At 34.5% G+C, this 16,687-nt stretch overlaps 4 protein-coding genes across 5 annotated transcripts in view; 3 read left to right on the forward strand and 1 right to left on the reverse strand.

Moving 5' to 3' along the window:
- The window catches only part of LOC142981618 (hexuronate transporter), a 63,147-nt gene extending 54,610 nt beyond the window's left edge, over positions 1-8,537 (forward strand). Inside the window, exons 7-11 of the mRNA XM_076127637.1 lie at positions 45-176; positions 3,525-3,663; positions 5,795-5,934; positions 6,316-6,513; positions 6,921-8,537. Of these exons, the coding sequence (XP_075983752.1) occupies positions 45-176; positions 3,525-3,663; positions 5,795-5,934; positions 6,316-6,513; positions 6,921-7,099 (788 nt within the window). The 3' untranslated portion in view covers positions 7,100-8,537. The remainder of the gene's footprint in view (positions 1-44; positions 177-3,524; positions 3,664-5,794; positions 5,935-6,315; positions 6,514-6,920) is intronic.
- A 288-nt stretch (positions 8,538-8,825) lies between these two features.
- LOC142981619 (uncharacterized) lies at positions 8,826-10,330 on the reverse strand. Its single transcript, XM_076127639.1, has 4 exons — positions 10,128-10,330; positions 9,723-9,876; positions 9,307-9,476; positions 8,826-8,984 (listed from the first exon to the last, which is right to left on the reverse strand). The coding sequence occupies exons 1-4, from the start codon at positions 10,246-10,248 to the stop codon at positions 8,845-8,847; spliced, it is 585 nt and encodes a 194-aa protein (XP_075983754.1). The 5' UTR covers positions 10,249-10,330; the 3' UTR covers positions 8,826-8,844.
- A 256-nt stretch (positions 10,331-10,586) lies between these two features.
- On the forward strand, positions 10,587-12,048 carry LOC142981532 (mitochondrial import inner membrane translocase subunit Tim22). The gene is made up of 3 exons (XM_076127526.1): positions 10,587-10,969; positions 11,332-11,595; positions 11,919-12,048. Exons 1-3 carry the CDS (start codon positions 10,744-10,746, stop codon positions 12,005-12,007), a joined length of 579 nt encoding a protein of 192 aa, XP_075983641.1. The 5' UTR covers positions 10,587-10,743; the 3' UTR covers positions 12,008-12,048.
- A 373-nt stretch (positions 12,049-12,421) lies between these two features.
- Positions 12,422-16,474, forward strand: LOC142981764 (uncharacterized). 2 transcript variants are annotated; one of them, XM_076127866.1, is made up of 4 exons: positions 12,422-12,791; positions 13,456-13,557; positions 13,727-13,833; positions 14,077-16,474. In XM_076127866.1, the coding sequence occupies exons 1-4, from the start codon at positions 12,594-12,596 to the stop codon at positions 14,156-14,158; spliced, it is 489 nt and encodes a 162-aa protein (XP_075983981.1). In that variant the 5' UTR covers positions 12,422-12,593; the 3' UTR covers positions 14,159-16,474. The 2 variants fall into 2 exon arrangements, with proteins under 2 accessions (XP_075983981.1, XP_075983982.1); XM_076127867.1 differs by having other exon boundaries at positions 13,456-13,548.
- Positions 16,475-16,687: the final 213 nt, after the last annotated feature.

The raw sequence follows: 16,687 nt of genomic DNA on the forward strand, positions 1-16,687 counted from the left end.
AACCTACCACTTATAAGCTTTTCTGATTAATTATTCCTCTTTAGGTACTGGACCAGCGAAGACCAGCGACGGCACAGTGGAAGCCGGCAAGAAGATGCCTCAAGTTAACATCTGGCACGTCATCTCTCAGCCCAGAATCATTCTTCTGTGCCTTGCTGCTTCAATCAGACATTGTGGTAAGTAGACTATTTACTATTGAAAAAGCTTATATAATTTGGAAAAGTGCTAAAACCCTTGCCCGACCCTTGAGTTTGTGACCAACAGACACTGATAATAGGACTCAGGCCAGAGAGGCAGTCTATAATTCCATTTTTTTAAACCCATTACTGTCCCACTGCAGGACAAAGGTTTTCTCCCAAACTAGGGAAGGTAATATTAATATAAAATAATGGCCCGATACATGGCAATAGAAACAAGCCTCCTTCCCCTTAGTACACGGGACTTACATTGTTTGGTGAAATGTAGGTGTATTTTACACACCTCTGCTTACACGTTTGGGTATAACAAACGTGATCTTATGTACATATGTAAAATAAAGGAATCAAGTAGTAAGAACTTGCTTTTGTTAGTATAGCTAGTCATTGTGGTACACTATAATTAGGTACTTTAATCTATAAGGCTTTTATGTGCAGCTAACTGATCTAATACCTATATTTACGACCTCAGTAAGAATTAGTCACTGCTTGTAATTTATTTACTATCCACAATCGAAGTACATAAAATAATAACAATTAGATACTTTATCCAACGGACACTGTATTATTATTATAAACTTTATTGCTTAGTAATATCAATAATAAGATTATGATTTGTTGAGGTACTTGTCATGGTATAATTAGACCTTTATAGTTGTCTTGCGAAACTCGAGGTTAAATCCTTTGAAGCAAAATGATAATAGAAACACGTTTTTGTAACTAAGAATTTTTACGATATTTAGTGGTATATTTTATAAATAGTATTGAGTAACTGAGCCTGACCCGTAAGGTTCGCGTTCGCATGTAACTTGCTATGGGTTGCTGAAAAAAGGAAATCTATGTTTGGCTCAGATACCGACGTAATTTTTTTTTTAAATATTATATACGAAAGTCGGTTCGGTAGTTTAACGTAACAAACAGACGGACGGACAAACAAACATTTTCAATTATTAATTCTAATATGGATTATATAATTATGTGATTGAAAGTAGCTTAGGCTAATAAAAACAGGCATGGTTAGTTTCGATCACCAGTTGGTTAACGATCAATGGATTTAACATTGCCATAGGCATACATGATGCGCCGTTTCCATACCGAATTTCTGTAAACGCCAATAACGAAAATATGCCGTAAAATATTCAGACAATGATCACGTTTATTAGTAAAATTAACATAATTAACAGATATGCCTAAATGTGGCTCTCTATTGTTAACAAAAATATCTCTTCTCAAAATAGGAACGAAACGTGACTGTCCCGTGACAAGTAAACGTTAAAAAGCCTAAAAGCGATTTCAGGTAACTAGAGTTCAGGCATCGAAAATAAAACAGCGGCTATTGTTTTTTTTTTTACAATTTAGGGGCTTCCCCTTCGCTGACTAGTCTGTTTAGAGATAGGTTGTTTTAACAACATTAATGGCGGATAAAATAATGAAAATAGTTTCTATTTTCAGTTATGTTGTCACCTCATTTCACTGAAATGAAACTTGCTTTATATTTAAAAAATAAATGTGACCGCATTCAATTGTTCTGTTTAATTGTGAACATATACCGAGAAACGAACTCTTATTCCTAATAATCGAACCCTCATATCTTTACATAGATCTACTTATCTTTCAACTAAAAATATGTCTTATAACTCAAACCACTCTGTAATCTAAATAAATATTTGTTTTTTACCGCGGTATTTAGGGCTCTTACAACTATCACTGTTGTTTCTTCTCTAAAATGAAAATTAACGTCTTAATTGAAATAAATTGGTGTTGACGACTTTCCTTCCATTTACTTTACCTTTTAAGAAAGTAAAGGGTCAAAACTTGTTTTTGCTCTTCGAGTTTTGTTGTAAATAACAGTCGTAACATTTTTCTTTATGGCAATTCGAGTAATTAGAGATAAATAACATCTGTTTTTGAAAGCAAAAGAAATAAAAAATATACAAATAGGCAAAGAAAACTCTCGCAATAGAACTAGCCTACTAATATTTCGTATTACGTGTTTGTTTGTCATTGAATGCTACAATACGGTATGATACTTGCTAAACGATAGAGTCAAGCGATTCAGCTATATAAAAAAAAACTTATTCCGCCACACACCTTATTAACTTACTGGACATTATTTAAATGTAACTTTCAAATAAAACTCTGCAATTGAAAGACTGAGGAGATGTCTTCTAAAATCTTTGCACTACTCTGCAATTCGTATAAAAATTATGTTTTTAAATACCTACCCGGGGCCGGATTTAGGGCAGGCTGTCGGGTGCTATCTTCGTCTAATGGTCGCTGTCACAATCAACCCTTTGTAGTTGTTTCAAGTCTTTGTTTGTTAGCGTTCTGCGCTAAACTCAGTCTGTTCTAATTTTATTTACAATGGCCCTTCTGTTTGGTTTTATGACTTTCATTGTATAAAACACTTGATAGGTATTCAAAACTGACTTAACGGTACTGCGATTCTTTACCACTATCGACAACAGACTAGCTATCGAGCAATTTTGTATGAAAATCTTATCAGCACCTCTAGCGGACGCAGAAGGAACTATTTTTAGTACATTTGACAACTCTCAAACTCCCAATACTTAACAGTACCGCTGTTTAGGCATTGCATTATTATTCCAATCACATTTAATTCCGAGTGGGAACCTTTGATTAACTTTTGTTCACCCACCAAATTAGACATGAATATAAATCTAGGTTAATTTTATATTATTATTCTAAAGCATTAACTATTTATTCATTCAATCAATAGCATTTCTATAATTAGAAAACAAGTAATGAAGTAATAAATGTCAAATAGAATTGCTAAGTCGTCGCCCGTGAGTTCAATGAAAACCACAAGTTACTTTTATTTATAGTTCATTTATCAATCCTTTAATTGAACGCCTAAATAAATAGACATTACAATTTTATTTGCAATGCCTAATTGGCACCTCGATGTATGTAATTGATGAGCAGTAATGAGTGTGTTATTATGCTCTTGTAATAATCAGTGTGAGGGCCATGACTGTAAAATTATACAACCGTTATAGATCTAGTTGTGTACTTCACTTCGTGTCATTTAATTGTAGATATTTACTATTCCTGGTAGCCTGTGTTATCCCACAGCTAGGTATGGGCCTCTCCATCCCATAAATTGTACCTTTGGATCCTGGTGGACGACACCTAGGATTTGAATAGTCCTGACATTTCCAAAGTCGTAAACGGAACAGCTTAACGAACTATGTCCCAAGACATCCGGGAATTTAGAGTCTTCGAGTTTATAACCATCTTTTTATCGAGTGTATGGTATCGAGAGTATACCTAAATAGTGCGATGGTAAAACTCTTTGTTTTCTTGCAGGTGGTATGTGCTTCGCGTACAACGCGGACCTGTACTACCGTGACTACTTCCCTGATGTGGATCTAGGCTGGTGGCTGTTTGCCGTCACTGTCGGAATTGGATCCGTCGGTGTTGTTGCTGGAGGAGTTATTTCAGACAAGTGAGTATGAAGTTTACCTAAGGTATTACTATTATTTAGTCGAAAAAAATGCGTGGTCTAACGTCTAACCGTTAGCCTACTTTCAAAATTATTCTAGGAAAAAGTAAGTACTTACTTCAAATTAAGGATACTCTGAGAGTGGAAGCTTTTTCGTAAAGACTTTTTACACATTTTTTTGATAGTGTACCCGTGTCCCTTCAAACAATGCGTTACTTAGTAAATATGTTGAACAGTACAGGTAAAGAAGATAGAGTATAGAGGAATTCAACTGTATTGCGGCATTTGCTTTTATTTAGTAATCGAATTCTTACTAGGCACAAATGTATTTTCAAAGAAAAATAATAAATAAGTAACACAGAAACAGCAAGCAAGTGTCTCTAGGTCAGCGATAGATATGACCGCGCTGAGTATTGAATATTTTATAAGCTTGGGCACTCTAATAAATTCCTAATCTAACCGCAGCTAAGGCTCTCCGCACATATACAGATTTGTGCTTAAAGCTCTGTTCACATTGTAATACAAACATATGTACAATCATATAACACGTTACAGGACAAACAAAATATTTTTTTTGACAGTCGTTATCTGTAAAAACTAAGGACTTATCACGTATCTCAGTTGACAATGTCTGTGCGCCAAATTCTTGATCACTGTTCAATACATTGCCACTTTTGCGTAACATGTTGAATATGTTAATCACTATAATCTAAAAAAATTATAGCATAGTGTCTTTCAAATAGTTGTCAACTGAAATATGTGATAGGATCTCTGGGCTCAAAATCGGTTTAAAAAGAGCGGTTAATTTAGGCTCATTCCGGTAAATTACATATATCACTCTCTTTTAACCATTTTGACGGTTACCGGTTACATTAACACCCAAATTAACCGGTTAATTAGTAATTAAGGTAATTTAGACAGCGTCACCACTTAACCAGGTCAACCGCAATATTGCACGATATTTGATATCTATTATGTAGTTTAAAAACGTTTAACGTTTAACTGCCTCTGTGGCGCGGTCGATAGTGTATGCGACTGCCGTGCGAGAGGTCTCGGGTTCGAATCCTGGGTCGGGCCAAAAAGTCTTTTCTGAGATTTTCTTGTAAGAATTTCTTAGAAATTGCCCGGAGTTGGGAAGTTGAGGTCGAAGACCTCCGTGCCTCGGAGAGCACGTAAAGCCGTCGGTCCTGCGCCTGACCTCTCACTGGTCGTGTCGGTTATCCGTCCCACCAAACTATGAGAGTGATGGAATAGAGAGTGTACCTGTGTATTGTGCACACACTTGGACACTATAAACAAAGTCCTGCACAGATGGCCAGTTTCAATGAAACTGACCGCCGTCGCCGTATATCGGCTAGGAGGACATTATTATGTAGTTTAGTGCTATACACGTAGAATATGAAAAGAGCTAAAAATAACTTATTTCCACTGACGTGTTCAAAGTTACTACATCACAATCAGATCAAACTACTCACGAAATAGCCATATTTGACGCTGTAAAGCCTAAAACTGTCTGATAGTATCAGAAACACACAGCACGCTCTAAAAGTCACATAACCACAGGTGACAGACAACTCCTAAACTTAAGAAGGCAGGAGGCTGGGTCACGTTCACCGCATGTCAAACAAGTTTTGGAACATGACAATTAGAATCCCAGACCGTCACAAGGTTACTTACTTGGACAATTGACTTTGTTGAGACTGTGTTAATTTAACACTATTTATAGTTTACTAGCGACTCGTTGCCCGGGTTACATCGGGTTAATATTACCAAATGATACACTAAAACACAAACACGCGAACAGACGAACAGACAGACAGACAGTGATTAGACTGATTTGCAAATTAGGCATTAGGTAGGTATGGCTTGATTCATATTCTTACAAAATATAACTTTACTATAATTAGGATTGGATTCCATAAGCTTACCTTCACCATATTGTTGCTAGGCTTTATTATTTACTTGGAGTCTTATTACGTTAGACGTCGATCTTAAGAGGTGTTACACAAAAAAGTGAATCATCAATTGATCGCGTGTTGTTATACAATATATTAAAAACACACGCGATAAACTCATGATTATCGTTTTTTATTAAAATCGTAAGAAAATTTAAATCTATGTATTCTTTCCTCAGGTACGTAGAAAAGATGGGTGTTCGTTCCCGTGTGCTGGTGCTGGCGTTGTCTCAACTCATCGCTACTCTGCCCGCGTTCGGCTCCGTCGTCTTCGGACCCCTATGGGCCATGATCACCCTCGCTATTTCTTACTTCTTTGGTAAGTACCAACTCCATTCAGATAGTCACTGTTCCATAAAATGAGTAAACTCATTTCTATTAATCGTTATATCTACGTAAATGGAGAACGCAGGTGATAATCAATCCAGATTTGACCTTTGCCGACTTATAATGTTGGATGAAGACCGTTATAAATTCAGTTTCTTGCCATATTTCTTAGGGTGCTCCCACACAGCAGTTATATGATATAAAATTTTAAAACAAATTTGTTTAAAAACAAATGTTATAAATCAGTTTCTAACGTTATATAACTGCTGTGTGGAATGTCTATTTAATTTCTGTCCTCAAAAATTTCTATGACATAGTAGTCTTATGGCTAGTACCTATGACCATTTTATTAATGTTCAAAATTTATTTCAAGCTGAGATGTGGTTCGGTATCGTGTTCGCTATCCTGGTGGAGATCGTGCCGCTGTCCGTCCGTTCCACCACAGTGGGAGTGTTCCTGTTCGTGATGAACAACGTGGGCGGCAACCTGCCCATCCTCGTCGACCCTGTCTCCAAGGCCATCGGCTACAGGGAGGCTATCATGATCTTCTACGCTGGATTCTACGGCATAAGTAAGTTGGCAAACACATTTTCTTCTTTTTTTACTTTAGAGTATTTTTCCAGTCAGATGGATACTATCATAAACCTTTGCATTTAGCATGGTCATGGTCTTTTAGGACAAACGGGTGGACTATCCTTGTTGATTACAGTTGTTAAATAAAACTAATGAATTAAGCCACGCCAAAGGCCTTCCGGCGGCTTGAAAAACTTTGACACTAGGTTGACCACTAACTAAATACGATAAGAAGAGGAATGACGATTTTAGACCCTTAATTTTAATAAAGGTGTCATGTCACCTTTCATGAGAATGTCTTCTCTAGCACGTATCGTAATGGTCGCTAGTTTACGAACTAAACCAAGTGACGATTAAGGATTAATTTCATTAAAGCATTCTAACCAATATTCTTTCCCCCAACAGGCAGCATAATGTTCTTCCTCACAATGTTCTTAATGGACGGTCCAGTGGAGAAACCAGCGCCGTCCCAGGAGCTTGAGAACAAACCGAGCGGTCTCGACAACAGAGCCTTCACCCAAGACGAGGCTCCTTCAAGGAACTCCACGAGGACCCTTCCTTCAGCACCAAGCGAAAGACTGTAGAACTATTACTAAAGGAACCTATCGATAAGTTATTAAAACTGGCCGAAATCATGACGTCATGAGCGCGAAAGAATTACGAACAGGCACGTATTCAGTACGGTGCATGAATGCGAAAAAGTTGATTAATAATGAATGAGTGAGTTCATGGATGAAAGCTTTATAGAACGTTAGTGTAAAATTGAAGATGGAATATTTTACTTGTTGAGCTAAAATGACAAAATGATAACGGTTATGAATGTTGCGTTACATCCAAAGTTGATATTTTAAGTTTAGACAATGTTTTTAATCTTTATTTAATTTTTAAAACGGTCACGGTACGAATCTCTTTTAATTGAAACTGTTTGTCTCGAATATCACAACTTGTGACTTAGAAAATTGCGAGGCTGTGAATTAATGACAGGAGAGAATATGTTTGTGAGATAGCTAGGAGAGCTGAATTACATGACTCGAAACAATGCATGTTCCTTTAGTAATAGGTGAAGCAGTACAGGAATTTTGTAAAATTCACATTAATTTAAGATCAACCACTTCACGTCAACGTTGTTGTTTATTAAAATTAGCGTGTGTAATGTGCGTAAAGTATGAATTAATCAAAGAAGTTCTGAATCGAGATATTATTATAATATCTAATGTTATCAAAATATCAATCAAATTCAGATCCAACTTTGGGCATACTCCCTTAAACTCAATCGCTGCCCAGGGCTGATCAGAGAATTGATCAGAGAACAATGAATTAAACTAAAGTTAATTGCAGTTTTCTAGTAATTAGTATAAAGTTATTAGCTCATATTCCAGTAAATACCTACAACTAAAATTATTTGCACTCATAATTTTTTTCTAGTTATTCGTGTAAAATGCGTGCGTGATTAGTTGACTCTTAAGTTTAATGTGATTTGTTAATGTGTTCGTCAAGTGCAATAGTTTGTCCGTGCATTGTCGTGTGTACCAATAAAGTATGTCTGAGTAGTTAAGATTTTAATTATAAGCTAGAATTAAGTTCCGCGTCATATTGTTGACTATGTTTTATTTATTTTCACAAATACAATACGAATGGCGAATCAAAAATAAACAAATTAAAAAATTAACACTGCATCAATAAATTTCGCATTTATTAGTCACTTTGTAATGATGTAGGAACAAAACGATATTACCATTGCACTATGAAAATATCTCAAAATAAATAAATAAAAATTTTACTTTATATGTAAAAGGGTTTATGTGCAATATCACATGAAATGCGCTTTGACCTTTTTCACATAAGAGCTTTCTACATCTCATCTATAGTTCCCATTCGTTTGTATGACCAAATTCTAAAGATTCATTGTTGAAATATGGAAACACGAAGTATCGTGAGAAGCAGTTATTGATGTGATAATGATCTTTTGTACATATTTATTTCATAGTTATGTGACTATTGTAAATAAAATGTTTAATGTTTTTTGAGTGTTTTATTTTTGAAATATTATTATTCACTACAGACCATACCTAAGCAACCGATTCTCTCATCAATTGTCCTACTGGTGGCCAAAAGCTCCACCTTGTTTGTGGGCTGCAGTTTAATTATATAGGTACCTACTTAACTTAAAAACTGAATAAATTTATCTGTCCTTAATAAAAGGTAGGTATCAACCTTTAATTAAGGACAAATAATTATTAGCAATGATACTATAGGTACTGGGTCTTAATTACATTGTATATCTATATATATATAAAACCAAAAACGCAATAATGTAGTTAACATGATTTTATTCAACTAAAGTTAAGACCTTACTCTTCTTCTTGCCTTTATACTTAAAAAGCTTTTCTTTTCTTCTAGACTTCCAAGATTTTGTTTCCTCTTTAGACAAAATATATTCTCCACTAATAGCTGTTGCTGCTACTTTGTCTGCAATTTAAAAATATTGATTTAGATACTACACCAGATGGGTAGTTAACAAAGACCATCTGCCTAGTGGAAGACCTTTCTCTGTGTTAAAAAGACATGGTCATCCATTCTTCTGAATTGAAACATTTTAACAGCTTAACAGCTTTGGGTTAGTAGAATAATACTTTAGTGCAACATGGGCCCAAAGTTCTATATCCTTGTCCAAAGCACACCCTAACACAGTTGGTACTGTCAGGCTTTTGCCACAGACTCGGGATGCAAATTATGGTTTTGATTTCACTGGAAAATTACTACTGTTAATAAGTATTAAATAAATAGGTACCATCTTCATTGACTGGTTCCTCCTCAGCATCAACTTGCCTTCTCTTCTTTTTGTTGAGTTTCTTTGCCTCAATATTATGGTTCTCTGTATATGTGTCCTCTACTTCTTTATGTGAAAGAAAACCGTCAGAACCTCTGAAAAGTTTTACTCCACCTTTGATTTTTCTTTTCCTGAAAACAATGATGAAATAGCATCACTTAAATAAATTTAATAGAAAAATGTACTCACTAATAGTAAACTTTTCGTTGGTAATAAAAAGCATTGCTTAATATAGTCTTTAAAGAATTGCAAGGGCATTTTATTGAATAAATGATAAAATGATAATAGAAAAAATTGGTAGGTACGTATTATGATTTTATCTCTGCTTTGATTTAGGTACAATAGTACCTATTTTTGCAATGGTTGCAAATACTTACTTGATACCATTATCTGTATCTATAAATTCAACATTTTTCTGTATGATAGCTGATATTTTAGACCATATTCGTTTCTGCATTTCTTCAGGCACTTTTACATCATTGTAATGAGAAGCTTCTTCTAAATATCTCTCTGATTTAGGCTTTTCCTGTTCTGAAAATATAAACATTAATGTTTTGGTAACTATTGAATGTAAAATTGATACTGTCCAAAAAATGCAAATTTTTGAATCAAAATTCAGACCTGTACAAAAGTGAGGTTATACTTAAATAAATACAATTATTATCGGAAACAAAAGCGTGTACCTATCTGAAAAATAAACTTAAAGAGGCCGCATCTGGGGAAAATTTAAATTGATAATGGAATACAATTTTGTATTACAATACAATTAAGAATTAACTTACTATTTTCATTTGCAGTTTTGATCGGTGCTTCTCCCCGTGACTCCTTAATTAAATTATTAAAAGAGTTGTCAACAACCTCTCTGAAACGTGAAAGATCTTCATCTTCTGATGAATCAGACATTGTGATATTTGTGTTTAAAAATATCTGAATAAAATAGTTTTACAAATAAATTGATATTGATCAAACCACGACTCACGTCCTTTTATTTATTTTTGTGTATGGAGCTAGTTACTTTTTTCTCACTGTGATTGACATATCGATTGTGTGGATACAGCCTATTCACCTACTTCCCATATTGAAGCAGATAGAAATAAGTAATCTTTAATTAAGTGAAAATAAATTAAATTCCAACAAAACTATAAAAATGCACAACTTCGTCTCTCAACGTATGAAGCTGATTCATAACAACATTTGTAAACAGTCTGGTTAGATAATCTGTCATTCTGATTTCTGTCAGTGTCAAATGATTATCATCAGCTGCTCGCTCGCTGATCGAATATTTTAAAGATTTCAGTGAATTTAGGTTAAAATCTTATTTACATCGATTATTGCGACAAAAACGAAGTTCGTATGGAAGAATAATTTAAAGTGTAATATATATATAATTAGTTAATCATGACAGACTACAGACCTCCGGTGGACCCGAATTTACTCAAATTCTCACAGAAAAATGATTACGATTCCTTGGCCAAATACCTTGTTGGTAACAACCAACGTTTTCGGGAGAATATCATAATACCTAGGTTCCTGGGGCCTGTCATAATAAAAACGAACGAAGAGAAAATGATTGAAGCCACTATTGAGAGCTGCCCATTTAAATCTATTACCAGTTGTATTATCGGTAAGTTATTTGGATTAAATAATCACTATTATTTCATTTCATACTACTCGTTGCACCTAAAAAGTATATGTACCAATATAAGAAGAAGAGATATAGAAGTTAAGATTGAAATGCCCTAATTTATTGTTTTAAAAACTGAGATTTTGTGACTGTTAACCTGTAAATAAGTATTAAGAATTTAAAACCATTAATGTTTTTAAAAATATTTTTATTGGTAGTTTAGCAGTTATAGAAAGTCACTCTTTACTGCTATTACTGAAATTGCCAGCCTGCATCATCTGGCCGAAGGGTAAACATGTTCCTTCACAATCTCTATTCTTCATAACAGCTATACTTAATTTTAATTATTCAACATTTTTCAGGCTATGGTCTTGGAGGAGCAGTCGGTCTATTCACATCATCTCTAATGCCTAACGTAACAGATGCAACAGCACAACAGAACCAAACGGCCAGAGAAATATTGCGAGAGATGAAAAACTCCATGCTGAGTTACGCAAAGAACTTTGCTATACTTGGTCTTGTGTTTTCTGGTATTGAATGTTGCATAGAAACAGCGAGAGGCAAGTCAGATTGGAAGAATGGGACTTATGCGGGCGGAGTAACTGGAGGACTTATTGGGTTAAGAGGTAATATTAATCTTAAAAAGAGAATAAAGTCTTAGAAATGAATGTTGTGCTGATATAAAATTATACTAATTGTGTCTCGGATTCAAGTGTAAGAGTTGCTCAGTAGTGCAAGCAATACTGAGTAAATTTTACTCATGATTAGTTATTGCTGACTAATTCATTTATTAGGAGTCATTCTATATGAACAAAATCTCTAATTTTTATTCGTTTTGGAAGACTAAAATACCTGCATTACATATTAATATTAAGCTGAATGTTGGTTCAGCGTTTATGTATTTATTGTTGTTATTTAAAAAATTATGTGATAATATGTATCTTTCCAGGTGGTCTGAGGGCGGGTATATTTGGCGCAGCAGGTTTCGCAGCATTTTCCACGGTGATCGACTACTACATGCATCAGCGTGGCTCATAATTATTTAAAATAGATTTTATTGAATAAATGTGTTAGATGTTTGACAAGTTTTTATTTGTGACTTCGGAGATATCCCTTCTAAAACCTATTGCATGACTTAAAAATGAGGCATACCTGAATACTCTCAGTTGTGACGCTCGCGCTTGCGTTGCATGCTACATACATGCATGCTGCATACGTTGTAAGAATTTAACTCAGACGGCTGGGTTACTAAATACATTATTTATTTACATTAAATCAAATAATATTTAAGTTAAAAATATTAATATCAAACTATGTACAGAAATTCACAGTATATTTTACAAACAAACTTAAAATATTTAAAATTGGATCAAAACAAAAGTGACCCAAAAGACTAGTATTCAAATACTTCCGAAAGGCCAAAAAGAAAATTCAAGTTTCCGTTATAAAAAAATCAACAAAGCAACGGACGAAGTTGGTCGTTTTTAGCGTGATTAATATTTTTTTCGATATTTAACAAAAATGTGTATTGAATTGTGATTTTTATACAATTTTGTAACAAGTAGTTAGTATTAGTAGTTTGCTAGTGTATTTTTTAGTGAGTGCGACGTCCAAAATATCGAAAATGAAGGATCCTTTTGTAAAAGATTCGGTTATCGATTCGCCGACAAGGGAAAGCTTGAGAAATGTGGACGGGTGTTACAACAAGAATATATTTAAGACTAATTCGTTTGCGAACTCTCGTCGTGCGTTGCAGTCAGGCGCCGACAAGATAACACGGACTCTTCGAAGTGTTAGAAACACCTTCGGGAATTTGTCACAGGTATCCATTGTTCATGCTATTTTACTAGAAAAAATGATGCAATGGTCTGGTGAAGGTTCATAAAATTATTTTTCAGTATACCTTCATCCATCTAGTAATACTTTGAATAATGATTTATTTATCATTCATGAGATTTGGGTTCGAAAAGTATTGACCGTCATGGCACCGAAGTTGCATGGCAACCACAGGTCATAATCCCACCCTTATTTAAATTCCATGCGATAAATCCCTTCTGTATCTGCTTCATTATATATGGTCATATACCAGGATCACGTATAAGCATAAAAGCTGTAGCAAATCAGTCTGAAGAACATAAAATTCAGGGTATCATTAAGTCATGTATCATGCATGTAAACATATATCGTGTTGTCATATTATGCTAAAATATTGACTAAATAACAGTAAAATCTATTGCAGAATGAGGTTCATTGCAGTATATCCACACCTACTTAACTAGCTTTTCTATCTTTGATTTAAAATGTTTGATACATGAAAAGTTCCTAATCAATATACACAATGTAAATGATATGAAATAAGGTATTTAGTAAATATTATCAGGGCTGTTAATTGATGGATAGGAGTCAATCAACTATAATAACATTCATAAAATGTGTGTAAAATATGCAAATACAGTAGTTGTAAGTAAATGTTTTGTTTTGTACAGCATTTCAGGCTGGGAGGCAGGCGTCGTCACAGACTTGCGGAGGCTGGCTCTCCGTGCCGCACACCAACCACACCGGTGATGAAGAAGAAACAGGTATCCAAGGTTGTTATTTCATTATTATACTAACCATAGAATACTAACAGCCGCTTTTACTGCCTTAATATATTGAAAACCTGAATACTTTTGCAAACTAAACTTCTGAATACTAAAATCATGTTTCTAATTCTTACATACTCTTTTCTCAATATTAATGTAATAATTTAATTTCCAGCTGCTAGGTAGGAGTCCTACGAAGCTGTACAGTCCATTCGGCATAGAGACGCCCCACAGCCGTGATTTCAGAATGTCGCCCTACATGCCTGACACACCAGATCATGGGTAAGGCATTAACCTATGTTAATATCTAGACTCCTACTGATTTAATAAACACATGCAACAAAGGACTGAAGCTTGGGTTATTCTATCTAGCATTTACATCAATGAATGCTTGGATAAATTGAAGAAAGACTGGCAATGTGTGCTTCTCTCACACTTGAATTAATATGGCAATAATTTATCTCCTACTGCACTGTGAAAGTCCACACAAACAGTTATTTTAATCAACACTATCTCTATTTCCAGTCTATCACCAAAACGTCGCAAGGGCGTGACCCACTCGTGGCACATCCTCGCTAAGAAGCGACCGCGGGCTCTCTTCCACTGAAGCTTGTTGATATACCCGTCGACGCACAACTATGTAACCCACCGCTTAAACTAAGACTAGCTTCTTTCACACTAATACTGTTCAATGGAGTATGTTAAAAAAGTATCAATAATTTTGTACTTAGTACCACTTCTAATTGTTTGCACACTGGCCAAGTGCTCAATACATGTACTTATATCTGATAAGTCATGCTCAATCACTTTAATTATTGAAACTAACACAACCTATGGGCCCAGGCGCAAGACTTACTTCTCCGAGCCACAGGGGTGAGCTGCGCCCTTCACATCTTACTCTGGGTAAGAACTAGGGTTTTCTTAACCCGAGAAACTCGGAATTAATATTTTTTCGCCTGCAGATAGCTCGATGATAAATCTGCGTCTCTCCATGGCAAATGCATAAACTATCTACTGATGTCCTACAGGGGCAGTCACTTTGAGCTAATGTTCAAGATCATTTCTATAATTTTTAACAAACTGCATTGAACAGTGTGGGTGTATCTATTGTCGATATTTCGTATGCAATTGGTGCTATACTTATAGTGTTTATTTCAATATTGTAATACATTTGCAATTGGCTTGTTCACTTTCGTTCAAAATTCGTATATATTGTTTGAAACAACTGGCAATGAAAACAATACTATAGTATGATTTTAGCCTGAAATATGTGGCATTATTATGTATTTTATGTGGTAATGTACTTCATTATATAGAGAGATCGGAATATGAAAGCAACGTGGTGATTTACGAAGTAATACAACCAAATGAAAAAGTGACCTGCCTACCACTAAGCAGTAGTATTTTATATGTATTTTTAACAGCACATAATACATGGTTCTTTAATTGGTCTTTATGAATGTATAGCGGCCTATACATTCATAAAGACCAATTAAATTTAAAATTCCTTGATTATATGCATGCATTGGTTGAAAAAATTAAGTTTATATACTCTGAAAATAAGCTCTTTTTATTTTCTAGAAACATTTTGTAACAATGTGATTACCCCACGTAAAAACTATCCCACCGAAGTCTGGTCTCTTAATTCGTTTAGTTCAAAATAGTAGTGTTTGGTTAATGTACTTATTCTCAAATAAATTGTATTATGATAAGAAGTATTATCGCATATCCAGTATTATAACGCCAAATTGTATCGCTTGAGTACAAATTGTATAAGTATAACTTAGACTTAAGAGTAACACAAAATATACATTTTCGTTCTGAAGAAATCATTAATTCAGAAAGTCATGCTACAGTTTACTGCATTCGGTATTTTATAGCTAAGTTCGTCGTTTTACCGTAAATGGTAGACCTTAAATGGAAGTTGTATTGCTACATTAAATGATTTTTAAAGTTTTGCTAGCTGAAATATATTAAAATCATTTTTAAATGTAGACGGAATATAAAAACATGCATTTATTAGCCAAACCTACAAAATGGAAGCTTATATCTAAAGCCATTTTACCGGAAAAGTGTGAACTGAAGAAAGCGCCCCTGCTTAGCAAAAAAGTTTTGCATAAACAGATTTGAGCAATGGTCTTTATTTTGTGCTACTCTTATGTTCAATAACATGATACATACATAATATATAAGATTTTTTTACACTACTATATTACGCTTCGCTGTGACAATATCGTAGGGCGCTAATTTATACTTAGAATTAAGATCGTGTGGATTTATTTTTAAATATCTAGAATCTCTATATTTTTCTTTTTAAGTAGATACAGTCTACGTCATAGTTGTAAGGTTTCTTCTGTTTGGGATGAGCCTCGTATAAAGATAGTGACGGCAACATAAAGATGCAGTAAACTTGGCAATTATTTGAGCTACGTATCGCCACTTTTTCATAAAACTTCAATCGTACAAGGTACAGGCGAATGGTAGCTCAAAAAGTGGTTTAAACACGGCAGATACTTTGAAAACCTCGGTTATCAGTGCACCATTGCACTGAGGTGTGCTTTAAACAAGAATATGTGCAGCTATTATTCTAATTAATGAGTTAATAACGCATTCGTGCCTTCGCCTATAGAAAGAGATGTAAAAAGCTGTTTCTAACAGAATGTTTACCTAATTGTGGTATTTTTGCGAGGCTTTATGAAGTATGGCACTATTCTTTTGAATAAGTGCGAGTGTATTATGTGACGTCGACTGTACTAAAAAGACTGATTGTCTTGTAGTTCGTTTTATTCTTAGGTTTTACTTATTTCCTGAGGCTCAATGTACCTTCTTAATTATTGTAGCGTATTATTTTACATGAATGTATTATTAATTTTCAATGCATTGGCTATGATGCTGTCTGATTATTATATTTGGTTTTCTACGATATTTGTGTTTTATTATAAGTATTTTACTCTCATTACCTGTTCACTACTCTTTCCCACAACAAAAAACTTATAAACAACTCAAATGCAGCGTTGTTTGATGTCTGCTAAAAACAAAGACGTTAATGAGCTCTTTGTAGCATTCAATTATGTCGCAAAGCTGCTATATATTATGTCAGCTTACAAAACAAATTTTAAATTTGCAAAATAATTTT

This window comes from Anticarsia gemmatalis, chromosome 20, assembly GCF_050436995.1.
Source record: "Anticarsia gemmatalis isolate Benzon Research Colony breed Stoneville strain chromosome 20, ilAntGemm2 primary, whole genome shotgun sequence".
NCBI lineage: Eukaryota > Metazoa > Arthropoda > Insecta > Lepidoptera > Erebidae > Anticarsia > Anticarsia gemmatalis.

Coding starts and splice junctions, on each gene's coding strand:
- LOC142981619 (XM_076127639.1), bottom strand. CDS start 10,248: ATGTCTGATTCATCAGAAGATGAAGATCTTTCACGTTTCAGAGAGGTT. Junction 9,477..9,722: donor GATACAGATAATGGTATCAA/GTAAGTATTTGC, acceptor CATTGTTTTCAG/GAAAAGAAAAATCAAAGGTG. Junction 8,985..9,306: donor GGAACCAGTCAATGAAGATG/GTACCTATTTAT, acceptor TTTAAATTGCAG/ACAAAGTAGCAGCAACAGCT.
- LOC142981532 (XM_076127526.1), top strand. CDS start 10,744: ATGACAGACTACAGACCTCCGGTGGACCCGAATTTACTCAAATTCTCA. Junction 10,970..11,331: donor TATTACCAGTTGTATTATCG/GTAAGTTATTTG, acceptor AACATTTTTCAG/GCTATGGTCTTGGAGGAGCA. Junction 11,596..11,918: donor AGGACTTATTGGGTTAAGAG/GTAATATTAATC, acceptor GTATCTTTCCAG/GTGGTCTGAGGGCGGGTATA.
- LOC142981764 (XM_076127866.1), top strand. CDS start 12,594: ATGAAGGATCCTTTTGTAAAAGATTCGGTTATCGATTCGCCGACAAGG. Junction 13,558..13,726: donor AGAAGAAACAGGTATCCAAG/GTTGTTATTTCA, acceptor TTTAATTTCCAG/CTGCTAGGTAGGAGTCCTAC. Junction 13,834..14,076: donor CCTGACACACCAGATCATGG/GTAAGGCATTAA, acceptor CTCTATTTCCAG/TCTATCACCAAAACGTCGCA.